We start from the raw sequence: 21,638 nt of genomic DNA on the forward strand, positions 1-21,638 counted from the left end.
CATCCCATTAATTTAATCTGTGTGTAAAGTTTGACTTTGGCTTTCTTTTATTATATCCCAGAGGGAATTTCTTTGATATTTTACAAATGTTGAACCAAAATATCCAATGTTATTAAGACACACTTCACTAGGCTGAGCATTTTTAAATCTCAGAAATCAGGTTTGTAAGCACCAGTGGATACGCTGACACTCTTAGACAAGGGGGGTGACAACATGGGCGATTAGGACGCTCAGTGCTGAATATGGGAGAATGGTCTCATTACTCAAAAGCAAAAAGACGCAGCCCTGCAACATCATGAACAGAGGTAGTCTCCACTGATCGTCATAACTTGCTCCAAGATAACAGAAACATTTTTACTTATCCAAAACACACACAGCTATGGTGAAAGAGCAAAGCCCAAGAAAATACCCTTCCAAGATGATTATCTTTTAGCATTCCATTACTTGGATGAGGTAAATGTCCATGACTGAAGACAAATCAAATGCATATCAATTATTTTCCCACATAATACAATAAAAATAAGGAAAAGCACCAAAAACTAACAAATATACTTTAAAGAATAGAAGCAAACACAAAATAGTAAGAAATTAATAAGCTTACCTTGGAATGCAAAGTATCAGAGGGCAGAAACCATGACTTTTCCATCTGAGAACTCTAAAACAACATACTCCATCCTCCACTTCCAACGAAATGCCTGTGCTCTGCTCTACACAGTAAATTAAAGCCCATTCCCACGAGAGCTGACTTTTAATTTTTATTTCTGATTAAGACTCATTTTTCTATGTTCTGATTTGGCCCAAGTATCCGAAGGCACAGCCGTGCATCAGCCCGGCATCTCTGATTGGGGAAACTGAGGCAGTTCCTCAGAGCACCACGCAGGACGCCCCTGGGTCCACAACAGCCACACTCACAGCACGAACCAAGAAAAGCACATAAAACACAGGGGAATTCAATCCAAGCCAACAGCTTGTATTGACCCCTGGATGCTATTCTCTCCAGTGCTTAAATCTCACTGTGGATCTAAAAATAGAAGGGTTCCTCCTCCCATGACTCTGACAGAGGAGCGCTTCTCCCCAGAGACGGTGTGCTGACGGAACTCAAAATCACAACATGCAACGTCTTCCTGCAGTGTAATGGTAAATAATTACAAACACTGTTTTCTAGATTAAAATAAAACATGCTAAAGATCAGCGTCATGTGAATTGTTAAGATTTTGATAACAACCACACTCAAAGTAATGATACTAAACATTACCATTTATTGACCACCAAGAGCAGGCACTGTTCTAAGCTCTCTGCATGTACTATCTCATTTAATGGTCCCAACAACCCTCTGAGGTAGGGATGTTATCCCCATCATACTGAGGAAACTGAGGCTTAGAGAAGTAAGGTAAATCGTGCAAGGGCATATAATTATAGTGCAGAGGTGGGATTCTAACTCAAGAGTCTGGTCAGTGAGGCGTAGGACGTGAGAGGCCATACAAATCAGCAGGTGCCAGGTCAGCAATGTGAACAAAGCAAATCTGTAGACTGTTGGATAAATGAGCCAGGTATAGAGAGACAAGAGACTAGGAGGCTGCCCTAGTTCCTGCTGGCTTTCCAGATCCCGGTTCCTGGCCCTTGGGAGGCTCACCCTGTATTCATAGCCAGTCGTAAATTCCTATTACTTCCAAAGCTTAAGAAAGACAATGAGTCCCATTGTGAAGAGGTAATGCGAAGAAGAAAAACAGTGTGCAGCATTCCTCCCTACTGGTATTCTCCAATTATTTTTGTCCAGGTGCCCAGATATTTTATTTTTAGTCATTTGGGTTTGAGGGCCTTACTATTTCCATTGAAATGATACATGCATCAAAAAACTCAAACTATATAAACAATATCAAAAACCACAGTAAATTATCCTCTGAAATCATAGTTCACAGCAATAACCACTATTAACATTTGGTGCTTGTCACATTTTGCTTTTGTTTTAAACTTATCTCAAATGCCTTAATCATTTCTCACCCACTATACTGGCAAAAATTTTTTAAAAATATGTTAGTATTAAATGCTGGAAATGTTATAGGGAAATGAACTCTCATGTTGATGAGAATGGACATTAATGTATTAAACACATTGGAAGACAATTTGACAGAATCTGTATAAACTATAAATATGCATGTCCTGAGAAGCAGCCATATATCTTTCTTTCATTGAGATATAATTCACATACCATAAAATTCACCCTTTTAAGTACACAACTCAGTGGTTTTAGTACAGTCTCAGAGTTGTGTGTGACCATGAAAACCAGTTCCAAAACACTTTCATCACCCCAAAAAGAAAACTCCACACCCATGAGCAGTCACTCCCCTTCTTTTCCTCCATGCCCACAGTAGCAACCTACTTTCTGTACCTATGGATTTGCCTATTCTGGACATTTCAAATAAACTGACTCATACAATAATATGAGTACCATATGAACAATAGGAATAATATGAACAATATGAACAAAACTGATTCATACAGTAATATGAACACAAAAGAAGCCTTTTGTAACTGGCTTCTTTCAGCTGTCATGTTTTCAAGTTTCAATCATGTTTTAATATGAACCATTACTCCATTTCTCTTGATGGCTGCGTAATATTCCATTGTATAAATATAATACGCTTGTTTATATATTCATCAGTTGATGGGCATCTGTTTCTACATCGTGCCTATTAATGAATGGTGCTATGAACATTCCTGTACAAGTTTTTATGTGGACATATTTCAATACAATGTAGAATTGCTGGGACAAGTGGTAACTCTTATGTTCAACTCTTTGAGGTACCGACAAACTGTTTTCCAAAGCAGCTGTACCATTTACATTGCCACCAGCAGTGTGTGAGGGTTCTGATTTCTCCACATCCTCTCCAACACTTGGTATTGTGTCTTTTCTATTATAGCCATCCTTGTAGGTTTGAAGTGGTACCTCATTGTGGTTTTGATATGTATTTTCCTAACAACAAATTATGTTGGGCATATTTTCATGTGCTTATTGGCCATCTGTGTATCTTTTTGGAGAAATATCTCAAATCCTTTGCCAATGTTTTTATTGGGTTGTCTTTTTATCACTGAGTTGCAACAGTCCTTTACATATTCTAAGGGACTAAATATTCTAAAAGGACTAGATACTAAACCCTTATCTGATACATCGTTTGCAAATATTTTCTCCCATTCTCCGGATCTTCTTTTCATCTTCTTGACAGCATCGTTTGAATCACAAAAGTTTTTAATTTTGATGAAGTCAATTTTACCTATTTTTACTTTTGTTGCTTGGGCTTTTGGTGTCCTATCTAAAAAACCACTGCCTAATCCAAGATCATTTACGTTTTCTCCTAAGAGTTTATAGTCTTAACTCTTTCATTTAGGTCTTTGATCCATTATGAGTCAATTTTGTATTTGGTGTGAGGTAGGGGTCCAACTTCTTTCTTTTGTAGGTGAATACCCAATTGTGCCAGCACCATTTGTTGAAAAGAATATTCTTTCCTCCATTGAACTGTCTTAGTATATAACTTTTTAAAATATACCTTAAATGTTCTATAGCTTGATTGTGGCAGTGGTTACGCAACTGTATATGTGTTTGTCAAAACTCAGAACTGTACACTAAAAAGAATAAACTTTATTATATGCAAATAATATCCTTGATAAAACTGAGAATTAAAAATTCTTTAGAGAAATATTCGCATAGAACATTTACAAGGGTCATATGCCTTACAAATATTGCAGTAAAAAGAAATTGGAAACCATCTGAATGTCTGTCAAAAAGGAAAAACCTAAGTAGTACAATCATATGTATATGATAACATATAATCTAACATAGTTTAATAATATAATATAGTATAATCATAGGGTTGAAGACAATGCAACAGTTCAAAGGAATAAGTTATATTATATATATGTATATATAACAGATTCAGTTTAGAAACATTCTATTAAGCGGAAAAGATAAATGCACAATGACTCACACAGAATGAAAGCACAGATGTAAAAAAGATATACAAAACTATACTATACAGGCTCTTTGAGTACACATGTACATACCTAAAGGTATGTCTTAAAGGTCTGGAAAAACACTCAGCACACTGATAGCACGCATTGCCTCTGGAGAGGGCAAAGAGGCACCCGGATTGGATAGGGTGGTCAGAAACGAGATGAGTGCTGTCACTTTTCTCCCAAAGGGAAATGTATTCATTAATTACTTGTGTGATTTAAAATTAATAATGGGTGATTGATGTGAGTTGTAAACACGGGTTATACGTATGTGCTCTTTAATGCATGTGCTCATTTGTGCATCCCTGCACCCAACCTGTTCATACACACACATACACACACACACACATGGAGAGGTGATCTTACCAGTTTGGATTTTCCATACTTGCACGGAAGACAGACTCTTCCTTCATGGACGCATACTGTGTCCATGTAAGGCAGTGACTCTGTATAGCCATGTTTCTTTCTTGGGGATTGAGCCATGATTCCTCTTCTAACTGGATACTGGGTACCTTTAAAATGCTCACCTGTCCAACACAGGGAAAATGGCTTTCTCAATTGAGGAAGAACAGACTACATAAGGATTGTGTTTAGAACTGTTTTCAGTCTTGGAAAATTAAGAGGACAAGTGATCCCGATATACGGATGAGAGCTCACCAATGGCCATGAATGCTTGATAATCAAACATCCTATGACCTTACTAAATGCTGGTGAGGACATGCAAATGGCCCAGGATTTATGGAGGCTATACAGTTCCTGGCCTGATTGCCCTAACTGCTAAACACTAAGCAAATTATCAGCCTCCTCAGTGTCTCCTCTAGGGCTGGTTATGGCCTTCTTAAATTGATAGATTCTAATTGGGTCCACTTATAGGCTCACATGCAGGACGATATCAAGTAAAATATTTTCTTCATTTTAAACTTTGTTCAATACCTAGAAATGTATGCTTTCCTAGGTGGAAGAGACATGGAAAACTACAAAGGCAGAATTGTACAAGTCAGAGGTGTCCTTAAATTATTTAAGAATTGAGATACAACATAAAGTTGAATGCCTTTTTAAATAATAGATTCAAAGTGTGTATGTAGGGCAAAGACAGTACACACTTTGTGGGAAAAACCCATAATGATTCGCTGCACACACTGCAAGACATTTTACCATCCGGAAAATAGAAGAAAGTTCATTTTCATTGTCCTATCAGCTTTCTTTCCAATAAAGAATGTGACAGAGTTTTAATCCACGATAAGGAAATAATAGAAGCCATCATTTTTTTCTATATACAGTACGGCAGTGGAACTTGCCAGCTAGTCGGCAGTCCAGCTGGGTTTCACATCATACACAGAATCACTTCCGGGTTGAAACAACCACCTGAGACATTTCACAAAGAGAGCATCGAGATGCTCTCCTCTTATTTCCTAATGATTTTAAAAGGGTTCTCGGCACTAATTTCTCTATGATTCAAGCAGTGTGATTAAAAATGTCCACTTACCTTGTCCCCAACAATCACTGGTGTGCTTAAGGATTTCAAAGAGAGAAAACAATTGGCTATCATGAAGATTTCGTCAAGGCTATTACTTTACAGAAACATATACAAAAAGACTAACAGAGAGCACTGAGAGCATTACACTCCCTGAAATAACTGTTCTCTCTGACAGTGAAATAGAAACTGAAGCTTTTATATTCCTGACTAAAGATCTGACACAACATTTACCATTGGCCTACTTCTGATCAGTGTTATCTAAGAGTCATATCTAACCACGGACTGATTAGAAAAGATGGTCACTTCATGTAAAATGTCCAAGGTATCTTTAAAATAATTGTAGACCATCTCTATGTCCACTAAGAAACCTCCACACGAGAGACAGAGACAGAAACAGACAGGAAAAAACTATCTCTGGTGGCATCTGCCAAAACTTGAGGTTGGGTATGACAGACCTTTCTTCCTCTGAAGGACTATGAGGTAGAGAACTGGGAAAGTTCTAACACTCCTTTACACTGGACTATGTCCTTTTCATGGCCATTTGAAAATTACCCAATGTTACACCAAAGCTGAATTCTGAAATCAATTTACCTTCCTTAAAATTTCCGGAACCACATTCTGACAGATTGCAATCCTCTTTCTATAGATGATCCCTGTTGACACATCTAGAAACAGAAAATTTTTACACTCAAAAAAGAATTTAAGAAAATGTACTCATGTCTTAAAAGTCAATAAAACTTTTAATGTCAATCTCAATTTTCTATATGTAGATTTCCTAGAGAAAATGTTTAACTCAAAACTCTGTGTCCCTGACCACTTTTCTGGGGGCAAATCATTCCAAATGTACTTATCTGTAATCGGGGAATAAGGGTAAAAAAACTACTCACACTTCACATTGTAAAGTCAAGGATAAAAAAATTGTTCACTGCTATGGACTATCGATGTCAACATTGCAATGACAAGGGCCAACGAGCCTCCTGTTCAACCCCAACAAAGAGAATGTTTTAACAACAACAACAAAAATGGAGAATCTGATTCTGCCACCTTCTGCACCAAACATATTTTCAAGCAGATTCCTGGCTACAAAATTTAAACCTATAATTAATTATATTAGACACATTCTTCTTTCACAGGGGAGCAGACTCCCTGTGGACTCAGCCATGCTCTTGCTGCAAGGTTTCTCAGAGCTCTGGCTACAGGAGCCCTGAACCTTGGTGCAAACACCCTGACTGTTCAGAAGCTGTTGACAGGGGAAGAAACTGGTTCGTCTCCTTTGTCCATTGGCATTCCTTCGGCTATCTCCTCCAGTGTTTATAGCACACATACTTAAAATGGATTATCCGCTGCTGAAGGCAAAGGTGCCCTGTCAATGGCAGAAAGCATAATTAACGTTTCTATACCACTTGGGAATGCGCACATTGCTCTCTCTTTTCATCTTCACAACCACCTAAAAGCAGGATTATTATTTTCCCATTTAACAGATGAAAAAAAAAAACTGAGCCTCCAATAAGTTAGGTCATACAGATAGCAACAAAATAAAGACTCGAAATCAGATTTCTCTGATGACAAATGACAAGTTTCTCCCACACCAAGGGCAGGTACATGAGAAAATGTTTTCTTAAATGTATTTATAGAATTATGGCAATGCAAAAAGAATATCCTCACAAGCAAAAGACAGTTTTGTGTTCACCAAGCACAGAGAAGGCCTCAGAGTCACGTAAACAGTAGCATCACATACGCTTACTCAGAAGGCTCAAGAACATGTTAGACCTGGGCCTGGGTGTCTCTGAATGTTCATACATTGATTATGTGCATCATTACATCTTCCCGCATCGCCCAGTTCTCAGGTTCAAATTCTGACAGTGAAAATGCTTCCGCAGGAGATGTGAATAATAGAGAACAATGAGGACTCCTACGTTCTAGTCCAGGGGTCGGTAAACATTTTCTGTAAAGAGCCAGATGGTAAATATTTTAGGTTTTGTGAGCCATACAGTCTCTGCTGCAACAACTCAACTCTGCAGTTGTCACAAGGAGGCAGCCATAGGTAATATATACACAAATGGGCATTGCTGTGTGCCAATAAAACTTTATTTACAAGAAGAGACAGCACAAGCATAATTTGCCAACCTCTTCTCTAGTCAATACTGAACCATATTAAGTATAGTTATGACTCCATAATCTAATCACTTTGAGGCCACATCTCACATACATGCTATTACTCACATCTTTTTTGCCATCTATAAAATTATACATGAGGGGCCGGCCTGGTGGCTCAGGCGGTTAGAGCTCCATGCTCCTAACTCCAAAGGCTGCCAGTTCGATTCTCACATGGGCCAGTGGGCTCTCAACCACAAGGTTGCCAGTTCAATTCCTCGACTCCCGCAAGGGATGGTGGGCTCCGCCCCCTGCAACTAAGATCGAACATGGCACCTTGAGCTGAGCTGCCTCCCGGATGGCTCAGTTGGTTGGAGCGCGTCCTCTCAACCACAAGGTTGCCAGTTCAATTCCTCATGTCCTGCAAGGGATGGTGGGCTGCACCCCCTGCAACTATAAATGGCAACTGGACCTGGAGCTGAGCTGCACCCTCCACAACTAAGACTGAAAGGACAACAACTTGACTTGGAAAAGTCCTGGAAGTACACACTGCTCCCCAATAAAGTCCTGTTCCTCTTCCCCAATAAAATCTTTAAAAAAAAAAAATTATACATGAATATATTATAGGGATGTAGCCATGTGACCTTGGGTAAGTTGTTTAACCTCTCTGTGCCTTCGTCTCTTCATTCATTAAATAGGAGTAATAATACCTACCCCATACATTGTTCTGTAGATTAAACTAATTAATAAAAGAAAAAGTTCCTGGCACATATTAAGTGCTCCAAAATGTAAGCTGTTACAATTGTCATCAATCATTAACTGAGAAAGTTAACAAGAGCATATTAGGCAAGGCTTCAATTCCTGTAAATGCTGGGTGCTCTTTTCTATCAGGCACCTCAAATGCAGACATATACCTGTTTAAAACATACTGGGCCACATACACACAAACACACACATCTTTACAAAAACAGTATCACTTGATGATCATCACTGACGTAAGGTATATTCAGAGAACTTACCTTGTTTTTCCTCCACAGTTTTCACACAGATGACATTTTTATCCATGGGGTTGGGATACTAAAAGAAAACACATAAAGAATAATTACCATCCATCTTTTACCAAAGTGATTTATTTCATAGTAACCACACTTATTTGCAGGAGCAGTAAATATCTTCCAAGCAACACCTAAGGCCAGTTTTCCATCAAGGGTCTTAATTTTACAATGTCAGCCTAGATAAGTGAGATGCTACCATCAGTTAGACCTGATTGAAATCTAGGGGAAAGGTCTTTAGACCCAACCTAACCCTCGGTGCAGAGGGAGAGGTTAGGTTAAACTAATTAATAAATAATACTATTAATACTGAACCAGCCTTATTAAAATCAACAGTGTTTTTTGTGGTGAAACGCTTTATTTGCACAATCTTGTTTAAATCTCCTACCAGCCTCTCTGTTGTGACTGGGTCATGTGATATTATCCCATCTTTCAGAAATGAAACTGAAAAAAGGTCAGCGAGCTTACGGTCACCCAGCTAGTTAGTGGTAGAGCCAGGAAATCAAACCAGCCTAACACAGAGTGAATGCCTTCACTATTATCCCACACCATTGCCTGCTGGCTCAGTTAGCATCGCAGGAGTATAATCACAGAAGTAGTCTATGCCAGGTACTCGAGAAATACTTTATTGATTAAATTCCCCTGAAAGACAATTTGGATGAAACCAGGCTGATAATAGCTACCATTTTTTGTTCTAGGCAATTTACATACTTTATTTCAGTTTAATTCTAAGAATGATTCCATGAGATACATACTGGGTTTTTTTTTTCCATTTCACCTGTGAGAAATAAGGCTCAGATGAAGTGAGTCATTTGCTCAAAATCACCCAGCTAAGGAGCGCCGAGAGTATGATTTACCCACAGATACTCTCTGTTGCCTTCAAAGCCTGTACACCTAACCTAAGCTCAAATCACCTCCGAGTTACTCAAATTCAACCTTTTCCGTTGCTCAGATGCAAAAAGAGAGACTAAGCAAGCAGAAGTGACCTCCTCAAAGCCATAGGACAGGGTGGCTGCTGACCCAGGCCTGCGGAGCGCTCCTGGGCTCTTTCCCAGAGGTTTACTGCTTCATCATGGGACCAAATCTGAAAAAAATTACAGGCAGTCTTATCCAAAACATCATACGGTGCTAAGGGAGAGGTGAGAGCAGTGAAGAGGCTGAGGGGGAAAAGAGAGGCCTCCACTTGGCAAACTTGAGCTCTAAGTCTTCTGAACCCCAGGAAATGGGATATAAAAGTCACTGAGTGTGGACCTGCCACACTCCACAGTTGTGTGCACGTGTGTGTGTGTAAGAGGTTGACTGACTGACCCCCTGACTGAATTTCAGGGAAATGGGTCCTTCACTTTCACACATTCTTACACATATTTGTGGCCCCAAAAGACACTGGATTAGAACACAGGCTCTATGAGAGAAAGAACATTGCCTATTTCGGTCATTCCTGTATCTCTACCCCCTAGCACAGCGTCTGACACACAGTGGCCACTCAATACGTACCCGTTGAATGAATGAATGACTTGGAAGATAAACCTCACTGACCTCAGCGATCAATTTGGAGAATAAACCTTATTTCATTAAGGAACCGATCTGTAAAGACCAATCTTAGTTCTCAGCAGCTTCACACCTCATCGCACCCCCATAAACTGTCATTCACACGGCCACCCTGGCAACTGCAATCTTGATAACTAGTCAAAAACATGGCTTTCTAAGTAGGCATTCATTCACTCCTTTTTGCTCCAGAAAGAAATGTTCACAATAACAACTGCTTTCTTGAAGTTTAGCCTTCTTGAAGTATTAGTATTTCTTGAAGATGCTGTACATTACAGATGTTCAGGTTGAGCTGTTCTGTTCCTTAGCAAGGGGCCTCTTACACAGCACCCTTGAAGCGAAGGAAATACTCAAGACTCACACAGATGCCCGGAACTGTGTGTGTGTGTGTGTGTGTGTGTGTGTGTGTACTAGAACTTTCACACTAAGGTAAAATGAAAGCGTTTCCTTTACTACAGCCCTAGTTTGCTTATTTTATATTCATCAATACATCCTGATGGACTATTGTAAATACAATGAAAGTTGTAAGATTACTGAACTAAATTATGAAAGAACTTGGATATGTACTGACCAGAGACGGACAGGGATCCCGGTTTCCCAGTTCTGATTACCTCACTATCAGTGAAATTCCTAAAGAGTATATATAAGCTCAGAAACTTCGCACTTTCACATAACGGTAATATTTGTTTATTAAATAAAAGGGTTTATTACATCAGTTTAAATAATAGTCAAAAACTCTATTCTTCATTCAAAATTTTTTTGAGTACCTACAATATCAGGCACCGTTCCAGGCACTGAGACATAGTCACGAAACAAACAAAATTGTAGTCTCTTAGTTCACCTGTTAGTTGAGGAAACTTTCTATACATATGTATATATCTATCTCCATACATACATACATACATACATACATACATACACATACATACATACACACCGACTAAAGCACAACAGGGGGATGGGAAATTGTGGAAAAGAGCCAATGTAAAATACTTCAGGATCACCCACTAGACAACGCTTGTAAATACCAAAAGTAACATGGAAGTTCTATTAGCCAAACACAAGACATCCTGAACTATTCACTCTAGTAAAACCATCTGCAAGATTCAAGTCATTTTCCTACGCAGCTACTTATGGAGATGGGTAGACATGAGCCTCGCTTCCATATGAGAATGGGAAAATTACAGGTTTATTTACAATAGCTAAATACCATGACATAAAAGGCAAATGTTTGAACTTTGTTAAATGAAGGATTTATTGTGCTGAGGCTCCCCCTACCTGGCATTACTTGAAATGATCTGACACCATCTTGTAACAAATATTTATGATTTAATTCACAAAACTTCATCTGAAGTCAGATAAGAAGGGGTGGAGGGAGGGAAGACTGCTCAGAGAGGGTCACCACCAGTAATGCCAATTTGAGAAGACAGAAAGCAGGTGACCAGGCTTTTCTGGACATCTTTTCAAACAGTCTGACCGTGGAACTGATGAAGCTAGGTCAGGAGCAAGCCCATGAAAGACTTAGTGAGCACCTACTGTGCCCACGCAGGGTGCTGCGTGACAAGCAGCAGTAAACCTATTAATGATTGTTAAGATAGGAGTCTTTTGTGTTTAAAATACGATGGCATAACGCCTGCACACAAGCAGGGTCACACTGGGATTTTTCAGCCCCCACGCCACACTAGGGACTCTCCTGGAAGCAAAGTGCTCTGATGACCCAGATACCTACCTTCCAAAACCCTTTGTCGTCCTTGGACTTGACTCACTGGGTCACAACTACAGTGGCAGAAGAATTACTTCCCAGGCTGTGTACATTTCTCATCCTTGCCATCTTTTCTGGGTGACTTATGGATTATTTTTTAAGGTTTATTTGACTTAATTTTGAAGTTACGATTTTTACTTTCATCACAGAATGTATAAACTAACTCCTTTCCCTTTCCCCAAGATACAGAACTACTGCAAATAATCACTGTATATATTATATGTATGAAACAGTCTAACAAGAGTAGAATGTAGTAGACTCTCCTACATTCTCATATATCTTGCTTTCATTTATTTTTTACATATTAAAAGGTAAGAGGCCAAAAACTACCAAAAAAAAAAAAAAAGTGGGTAAAAAACAAAATATACATGAAAACAAAGACACGGCTACAGAAAGTGAGAGGCCAAGAAACTGAACCCATCTAATTATAGGGGTAACATTCAACATATTGTGGGAGGAGCTTCATGAAGATATGGTTTTCACCTTTCGTACATACAGGAGAAAAATATATATAAGCTTTCATAAAGCCTACTCTTGAGAGAGCTAGGAGTTATTAAAATATCAACTTTCCAAAAAGCTCAAAAGTCAATGTCTGTCTTTCATAACATACTCCCTAACCGCACCCCCAGCCCCACCCCAGAGAAAGACTCAATGACCTCCATAGGAGTCATTGTTTACCAACTTCCAAATAGCACAATCCAAGAGAGTACAAGGAAGTGGCTGTATGATTAGTCCAGCAAAGAGGACCTGAAATAAGTCTGGCATAGTAACCTAGCTGCTTTGTAAGCATTAAGGGAATCTTTGCAACTCTGGCTTCTTCCAAACATGTACATGGAAGTTACCAAATATGTTTGAATGTTATTTAAATGACACTTGTAAAATAAGTCATAATTCAAATGCACACCTTGATTCACGCTCACTTCCCCCTATATTGCTCCAGGTTAGTAAAGATTTCTGCAGACTACTTCTCTTGGCTTTTTATTTTCAGGTGCATGGAACAAATGTAATAAACTATTATTGTATTACTATTATGATTTTTAACAAGTACTTGTAAAGCACCTACTATATGCCAACATTAAGATATGGATATTATATGCAACTACGTGTGTCACCCAATTTATTGCCCCCAACAACTCTAGAGGACAGTTATTATTGTTTTGTAAATAGACTCATAGAAAAATGAACTGACTTGCCTAAACTCACATACCGTGTTTCACCAAAAATAAGACCTAACCAGACAATCAGCTCTAATGTGTCTTTTGGAGCAAAAATTAATATAAGACCCGGTCTTATTTTACTATACTATATGGTCGTATATAATATAATATTTAAGACCGGATCTTATACTAATTTTTGCTCCAAAAGACGCATTAGAGCTGACTGTCCAACTAGGTCTTATTTTCGGGAAAACAGGGTAGCTAGACGTGCTCTGTCTGCCTCCCCCCCATCTGATGTCAGAGCCCATTTCTTCACATCGGTACCATCCTCCTTCAATCCGTGCCTAATCTTCTAGTAGAATTGAGGACAGGAAGATAAAAGTGAAGAAACACTATTACAGTGTGAGCCAAAAGAAAAATAGCCCTTATCATATGTCAAATCATTTATTTTGGAAATGTGGGTTCACCCCAAATATTTCAGGATCTCTGCAGGGACATATGTTCTAGACATGTAAACGTCAGATTTGCAAGGGGGAAGAGATAATAGGATCAGAAATGGAAATGTTATTAATTACCCAATCAACTTTCTACTCTAAATGGAAATAGTCATTCATAAATCTCCTTTATGAGTTTAAGGGTAAACACTCAAACCATTTTGTTCATCACGCCAGGCTCCTGGCTAGAATAAATAACACCCGAGGCCACTGTGTTGAAGCAAAAAAATTATCTTACTCTGTCCATTTTATTACAATACCCAAAGTAAAGACATGTTACTGAACCCCACAGTTTCGGTCTGAATTACAGAAGAGTATATTTCATTCATTCATTCAACAGTGATCTGTTGAGTACCTACTATGTTCCAGTATCTCTTTGGGTACATGGGCAACATCAGGAATAAATGACAAAATCTGTCTATGAAACTTACGCTCTATTCACAATGACTCTTTTGCCTATAGCATAAAAAGAAAAATCAACCTGAACAACTCTATGGAAAGGAAAATTATAAATCCTCTGGCCTCATTTGAGAATAAACAAGAAAACCCAATCACCACAACTGCTCTCTGGGTCCTTTTTAATGACGTTAAGTTTCAGGTAGGCGAAATTTAAAAAATCTTCGAAGACTTCTTAAGAAAGGCAAGCCCATTAAACCGACTCATGCATGCTTCCGGAGAGGAGTGAGCTCTAGACTGCTACACTCATCTACGCAACTTTGTGTTCTCTTTGTCAGGCAAAGAAAGAAAACAAAATCCACTGTCAAGTGCATTGACACTGTAGTTCATGGAAAGTACAATTTAGCATCCGATGAATAAACCATTTTGGGTTTCACTGTATTCCTCCAGGAAGAGTTCATTGAGAAACACTGTACATATTCCATGAACAAAGAGTGTTGTAGTGTTTGTTTTCAAGGTGCCACTTAGCTTTGAAAGCATGTAGCTAATATTCTGTCTGTGGTATCCAACAGGCAGGTGTAAGAAGAGCAAACATTCCTCAGGTTTTAAAAATAGTAGTATATTATAACTTGGAAGGCAAGTCCTAACATACCGAAAGCCATAGATCAGTAGACTCTATTTAAAATAGAACTCCCTCAGTGCTGGAGAGGCTTCAAACATACCATTGTGCAAAATCACATTAAATACTTCCCAGAGATCCTCATATGATCGTCCCTTCTGCCAAGTGCTTTCCTTTCAAAAACCTACATAAAGACTAGAAGAAACATAAAAGTGTATCTTGCCAAAAAGATCATTCTTACTAGTTCAGGCTTATAAAAAGCTTATACTTGTCGAATTGTTACACATTTGATCTTCACAACAATCCTGGGAGATAGGTGGGGTACATGGCATTCACAGATGAGAAATTAAGAGTCGGGTTGTCTTATACAGTTGTGCAGGCTGCTCACTGCACAAGAGCTCCAAATCAAGAGAAGCCTGTGGGCACAGAGCTACAGCCAGCTAGAGGAAAGAGCAACTTTTTCTAATTTGCATAAACAGTCCCAGTTACTTTCCACTAGCCCCATTTACTGTGAGCTTATGGACTAGAATCCCAAGATGATGCCTCTTTCTAATTCACACAAGTTCTGACTGGAATCCAGGTCTACTGACTTCCAGCTCATGGCTTTAAACAAAGTAAGACAAAAATTCTCACAGCACGTGGATTTGTTGCTATTTTAGAAATAGTCACATAGCCCCACCCAGCGATCTGTGAAGACTGGTTTTGAAAAGGAAACATGGAAGTGTAATGTCATCCATAGTGTTAGCACTGTCCCATCACTAGGCCTTTTCTATAAATGTTCTCATCCCCTTTCCCTACCCCTATCTTCCAAAATGTCCTCCTTAGTCTTTATTTACTATGTGCCAGGCACTTGACTAAGTATCTTTAAGAATTCTTCCAGATCCTAACTAAATGCAGGTATGTAGGTGACCTCAGTTTATAACACATGGCACATAAAAAGTCAACCACAGAATCGTGAGCATTAAAATTTTATCATTGGTATAAGCCACTAAATCACAGGGGTGATTTGTTACACAGCAATAGATAGCTGAAACACTGTATTTTCTCTCCCTGTCACACAGCAAAGCTATGCCCTTATGCCAGGCACAATAAGTCTAGCCAAATGAATAACCCTGAGAGAAGACTGGACAAAAGGGAAATTGAGATTGGATGAAGAGCACAGCAAAGTTGATTCTGAAACATTTTATTCCCTCAATACAATCAGTCCTCTGGACCCAACCAACTATGGATTGAAAATATTAGAAAAAAAATGAAATCCCCAGAGAGTTCCAATAAGCACCACTTGAATTTGCCACACACGCTGAGCTCTATGCTGAATCCACATGAATGAAATGACGTGTAGGCATCTGCTGCTGTGGCTTATATGCAAATATAGGTTATATGCAAATACCATGCCATTTTATATAAGGACCTTGAGCATCCCAAGATTTGCATATCCGAGGTGAGGGGTCCTGAAACCAATCCCCCTACAGAGGGATGACTGCAACCATCTGAGTTCCTATTCTGTGCAGGACAGCACAGCCTGGTGAATAGGGGTGTGGGCTCGGGATTCAGATGTGTTGAAATCCTGGCTCTCCCACCTGCTAGCTGTGGGAATTTGGAACAACAGTTGCTTAAACTTCTCTGAACCTCAGTTTCTCCAGACCATGAAGTGGACATCAATCTTTACTTCCTAAAGCTGCTGGGAGAAGTAAACATGATAATGTATGAAAGCACTTCCTCCCTTCTCCCTTCTTGCCTAGGAAACGCCTATTCAGGCTTCAGCCATCATTTCACAAACACCACTATTTCAAGGAAGCCTTTCCAAATGGCCACCCTCACGGACGTTAGCCAGCCTCCCTGCTGTATTCAGTCACAGCACCATGAACTTTCCCTGTGTAAATACACATCATCAACTGAAATCATGTGCTCATTTGTTGATCATTTATTAATGTCACTGTCACTCATAGAGACCATCAACTCCATGAGACAAGGGTCTACCTGTGGTGCCCTAGCACCTAGCACAGAGCCTGGGACACAAAAGAAAAGCATCTCTAAACACCTGTTGAATGAAAGAAAAGCATTTAGCTCAGATGTCTTAGCACGTGCCAAGGACTCTCTAAACGAGAGCTTGGTGTTGTGCTACGTTCTTTTATTTCTGCAGGATGAGTCCTGCCCTGAAGACGCTTACAGTCTAATGAGGGTAAAAGACAACTGCAAAAGGAACTATCCAACACTGTAGAAGATAGCTAGACAAAGTGCCCCTCTAGGTCTGACAAGGCAGAGATCACTTCCTGGGGAGAACAATGCAGAAAGGCTTCCCAAACGAACGGTGGAAAATCCACCTTTCCAATTTCTCTTTTTTTAAACAGCTGTGGGAATTTGGGCAGATTGCTAACCCTCTCTGGGCCTTAGTTTTGTAATCTGTGAAATGGGGAAAACAATAGTATCAACCCAAAGGGTTTGTTGTGAGGAGTCAAGTGAGATAATTCATGTAAAGTGCTATCGCAGTGGCATTAGAAAATCCACCCTTCCAAGTGCCAGTCCTAACAAAAAAATGGGGTTGTTTCTCTTTTGGGCCCAGAAGACTGGCCTAAGACAAAGCCTACACCAGATCCATAATTCATGTTTCATTCATTTATTCATTCATCAGATTTTTACTGAGCATCTTGTAGATGCAAGGCACTATGCTAAATACTGGAGATGAGGGAACATTTAACAAGCTGACACTCCTCCCCAAAAAAGGCCTCCATGGCAACACCGTATTCACCAGCCAACTATTCACTCCTCTGTGACCTGGGCCCCCAACTGTGTCACCTGCTCTAACGGAAGTCAGGTCTTATCACTTACAAATCTCTAAAGAGAAAAAGTCACCTCCCTTAGTTTGGCTTCCAGGTGGCATATGGAGCACACAGCCTGGTGGCTACTGTTCATGCAAATTCTTGCAGATCCTGCTTAAGAATGTGAAAGCTGAAGAGGAACCTAAAAGATCCAGTACAACACTCAGCTCAGATGCAGATAATTGAGGCCTGTAGAGAAAATGACCTTTGACCAAGGTCATCACGTGAACTCATTAAAAGCAGAGCCAGAGCAGGGGTCCCACCTCCCAGGCCTGGGTGCTTTTGAAATTTCCCAGTCTCCCATTACCAGAAGCCACAGTCCTAGGCAGAGCCCTCGGGAGAAAGAGGGCCACTGAGTACCGAGGCGAGGGTGCTCGGTTATAGCGGTACAAACAACAACAATAACATTTTACAGGACGTACTAAGCATCAGTCCCTGCGATAAGCACTTGACGTGAATTACCTCCCTTGACTCCTCACAACAAACCCTTTGAGCCGATGCTATTGTTTTCCCCGTTTCACAGATTACAAAACCAAGGCCCAGAGAGGGTAAGCAATCTGCCCAAATTCCCACAGCTGTTTAAAAAAAGAGAAAGTGGGACGGCGGTAGAAAAATAATGCTGAATAAAGTAGGATGATGGCTTCAATGCCTCCCACCAACTTGTAAGAAAGATCGGCAAGTCGTGTACAACCTCAACAGGGCGCCAGAACTTGGGTTCCCTGTGCCTGTCCCCACAAGTCTCTCCCTCCAGCTGGCACAGGGTGTGAACGTGATGCTCCGCACGGAGCCTCTCCCTCCCGCCACAGGGGGAGCCTTCGAGGAAATCCACCTCCACCCTCGTCCCGCGCACCCCGGAGGCGAAACCGGCGGAGGGAGGGAGAAATGGTGGGGGCAGACTTACGCGGGGAGGAAAGAAGAGGGGAGAGGGGAGAAGAGGGGAGCAGGGAGGAAAGGAGAGGGGAGAGGTGCAGGCAGCAAGCGCCTGGAGCGCAGGCAGCTGGCCCAGCGGACAGCGCGGGAGAAGCCAAGCCGCGGCCTGGCCAGCGCGGGGCCGGTACCTTTCGGAGGAAGCTGGCGACCACCTGCTCGAAGGGGTACTTGTACACCTGGTGCACGTCGACCGTGACCCCCATCCCCGCGCGCCCGCCACGCCTTCTCCCAGCGCAGATCCACCCGAGTTCTGCCCCCGACGCTGACGTCCACACCCATGCGGCCAAAGGGGCGTGGGGGTTTGTCTTTCTCCTTTTTCAAACTTTCGAAACTTTATTGTCCACTCTCAGAAACAGACAGGCGGTCGCGCTCCCGCCCACTTCCGCCAACGTCCTGTGTGGGCGGCGGGGCGCGGGAGGTGCCCCCGGAGCTCGCTGGGCCCCGGCCGTCTGCGCCTGGAGGCGCCTGGGAGGGACGGGTCCCCAGCCCGCCATCGCCGCCACCGCCAGCACCACCAGCACCGCCGCCGCCGCCACTACGCCTGCAGACCTCAATTTGTGTGCCCGGGAGGCTCCGTGCCATACCCCAGAGCTGTAGACTTTGGGACTTTGGCTTGTGTGTCATCACTTGGCCTGGAGCCACAGAGAAAGTCTTAAGCCAGTGTTGGCAACACTAAAAAAGTAATAAATATATTACTACCCACCTCCAAGCTGAGAAGTTGTAAGATAACCCTCCTCGGTGTTGCTGCATCTGCTGTGACAAAAGCCAACAACTCACACGACCCGGCAGCTGCCTCTCAAGACTGGAGGTTGGGTCTCAAGTACAGTAAAAATTGCCCCTGTCACCTCGGAGTGTCCAGGAAGTAAAGAACGGTAGCTTAGGATATCTGGCTCCAAAAATTCCTATGGTCCTTAAAGGTTAAACACCTTGGAGCAAGGAACAAAGGGGTTCAAAAAGAATTTTGAGTACTATTCACTGTGCGGATTTTACAAGGAGCAAGTGAATCCATTCATTCAAATAAGTTATTCAACATTATTTACTGAGCACCTACTATGTACCAAGCACTGTGGTAGGCATTGGATTCAATGGTATATAAAGTACAGTTCCTGCTGTCAGGTAGAATGAGTAAGCCAGGTGATTTAACATCCAATAAAGAAAATAGGAAAATAAACTCAATAATGGATTTAGTTACAGGGGGTAGGGCATGATTTTAGCTAGGATGTATAAGGAAGGTCTGTCTGGTGGTGACTTTTACATTTATAATTGTATAATCGCACTTGCCGCTGACACACAATCATACTGGTGCAGCAAAAGCGAAGCCTTGGATAAATCTAGCTGTGCACTCACTCACTCTGTCACCCAAGCTGCTGAAAGAGACGGAGTCGGAGGGTAAAGGGGGGTGGTGGTGGTGGTAATGTACACCCACCCATTGAATCAGACCTCTTTTTAATTGATGACCACTAACCTCAAGGGGCCTGTTCATGGTGCCAGAAAAAACACTACATTTCTCTAATCCATTTACTGTCCCACACTCCTCTCACCTCAAACCTCCAATACCTCCCTTCCCAGCCTTATTCTCAGGTGATTACCTTGCTTCCTTTTTCATTTAGGAAACTAGGTCTCTCTACAACACCTACCCTCCCACCTGTCCACATGCCCCACCTTCTCTCCTCATCTTGTGGATGAACTGTCAGCACTTCATTTAGGGCCAGTCTCTCCACTTGTGCACTGAATCCAGCAGTGGGCTGGCCAGTGGTAAACAAACAGCTCTCCTTTAAAAAATCAAACCAAAACAAGGCCCTGATCTCTCATGCTTGCAATTACTGTGCTATAAATATTCCCACTATGGCCAAGTTCAAACTACCAATGTGATGTCACTGGAGGAGCTGGGAAGAGAAGCACAGGAGCGCTCCATGCTGTGGCATTTGCACTATCCACATACAGTAGACAGAACCACAAGAACATAAACTATGGCAAAGGTAGCAACATAGTTAGGACGGGATGAGTTCTGAATACCCATTGCCCTCTTTAATATAGTTTCTTTCACTGTAAATTTATAAAATGTAACAATAGCTGTACTTAACAACCAGCTGACGGTGTTCAGAACATAGTACTGCAAAATATCACACTGCGGTAGACTGAATATTTTAAGCTGAAGGGGTTTGAGAAAAATGGTAAAACCTGGTTCTCTGACCCTCCCCTCCCATCTCCCCTGAAGCTGGTCATAGGACACTGGGGTAGGAGGTGCCCTCTATTCCAGGAGGAAAGGAACATCCTTATCTCCAGGATGGAGGCTTCACCAGGAGGAATCTGAACAGAAAGGTCTTACCAAGTCTCCCCCAGTTTCCTATACTTACCTCATCGTCTTTGTTCTGTCCTATTTCTACACGACTGTCCACGCTTCATCAAACCCAGCATAAAAACACTCAGGTTTAACCATTTCTTCAGATCTTCATTTCTTCTTAAGGTTCCCTGTCACATGAAACTTATAGTAAATAAATGTGTATGCTTTTCTCCTGTTAATGTCTTTGTCAGTTTAACTTCAGACCCCGCCAGGGACCCAAAGAGCATCCAGGGAAACTTTTTTCTCTCTTACACAGCTCTACCGCATCACTAAAAGTTCCTTGTCTTCTTTCTTGTTCAAGGGTATGTCTCTAGCAATATCACCACCCCACACACACACACTTTCTTGCATCATCAGTTTTGCCTCTACTGAATTATTCCAAACAGCACCCCAGGTCACTATTTCTTCCATCTTAAAAAAGAAATCCACTCTTAATCCCTTATCTTCCTCCAGCTCTATTCCAATTCTCTGCTCCGTTTTTGCTCCTCAGAAGAGTTGCCTAGAATCTCTTGAACCATGAAGTTTGGGCACCTGCCACTCCACTAAAACTGCTATTGTCAAGGTCACTAATGACCAAACTGCTAAATCCAGTACAGTCATGCACCACTTAACAGCAGGAACACGCTCTGAGATACGTGCCGTTGGGCGATCTCGTCATGGTGCGAGCATCCCAGAGGGCACTTACACAAACCTGGATGCTACAGCCTACCACACACCTGGCTGGATGGCGTAGTTATTGATCCTAGGCTGCAAACCTGTACGCGAGTTAATGTACAAAACGACACGACATTACATCAAGCACAAGAGAAAATGATGCAACCGAGAGATGCGGTAAACACGAGATGTATAAGACATATTGCTGCAGATGTAACAGGGCGTATTGTTTTACAGCAAACTTCTTTTTTATAAGTAGAAGGCACACACTCTAAAATAATGATAAA

General features: G+C 41.2%; 1 protein-coding gene across 4 annotated transcripts in view; it reads right to left on the bottom strand.

Annotated features, from left to right (window-relative positions):
• The window catches only part of PRELID2 (PRELI domain containing 2), a 63,659-nt gene extending 44,712 nt beyond the window's left edge, over window positions 1-18,947 (bottom strand). Inside the window, exons 1-5 of one of the 4 annotated variants that reach the window (XR_012489811.1) lie at window positions 18,482-18,934; window positions 8,599-8,656; window positions 6,077-6,150; window positions 5,495-5,519; window positions 4,375-4,535 (exon numbers count right to left, since the gene is read on the bottom strand). Coding sequence is in view for 3 of the 4 variants with exons in the window: in XM_074313723.1 (XP_074169824.1) it covers window positions 4,375-4,535; window positions 5,495-5,519; window positions 6,077-6,150; window positions 8,599-8,656; window positions 18,482-18,556 (393 nt within the window). In the remaining variant the exon portion in view is untranslated. Of the gene's footprint in view, window positions 1-4,374; window positions 4,536-5,494; window positions 5,520-6,076; window positions 6,151-8,598; window positions 8,657-18,481 lie in introns of all 4 variants that reach the window. The other 3 variants (XM_074313723.1, XM_019739133.2, XM_074313722.1) reach the window with 3 other exon arrangements.
• Between the last annotated feature and the right edge of the window lie 2,691 nt (window positions 18,948-21,638).

The sequence above is a fragment of the Rhinolophus sinicus genome, linkage group LG10 (genome assembly GCF_036562045.2).
Source record: "Rhinolophus sinicus isolate RSC01 linkage group LG10, ASM3656204v1, whole genome shotgun sequence".
In the NCBI taxonomy this organism is placed as follows: domain Eukaryota; kingdom Metazoa; phylum Chordata; class Mammalia; order Chiroptera; family Rhinolophidae; genus Rhinolophus; species Rhinolophus sinicus.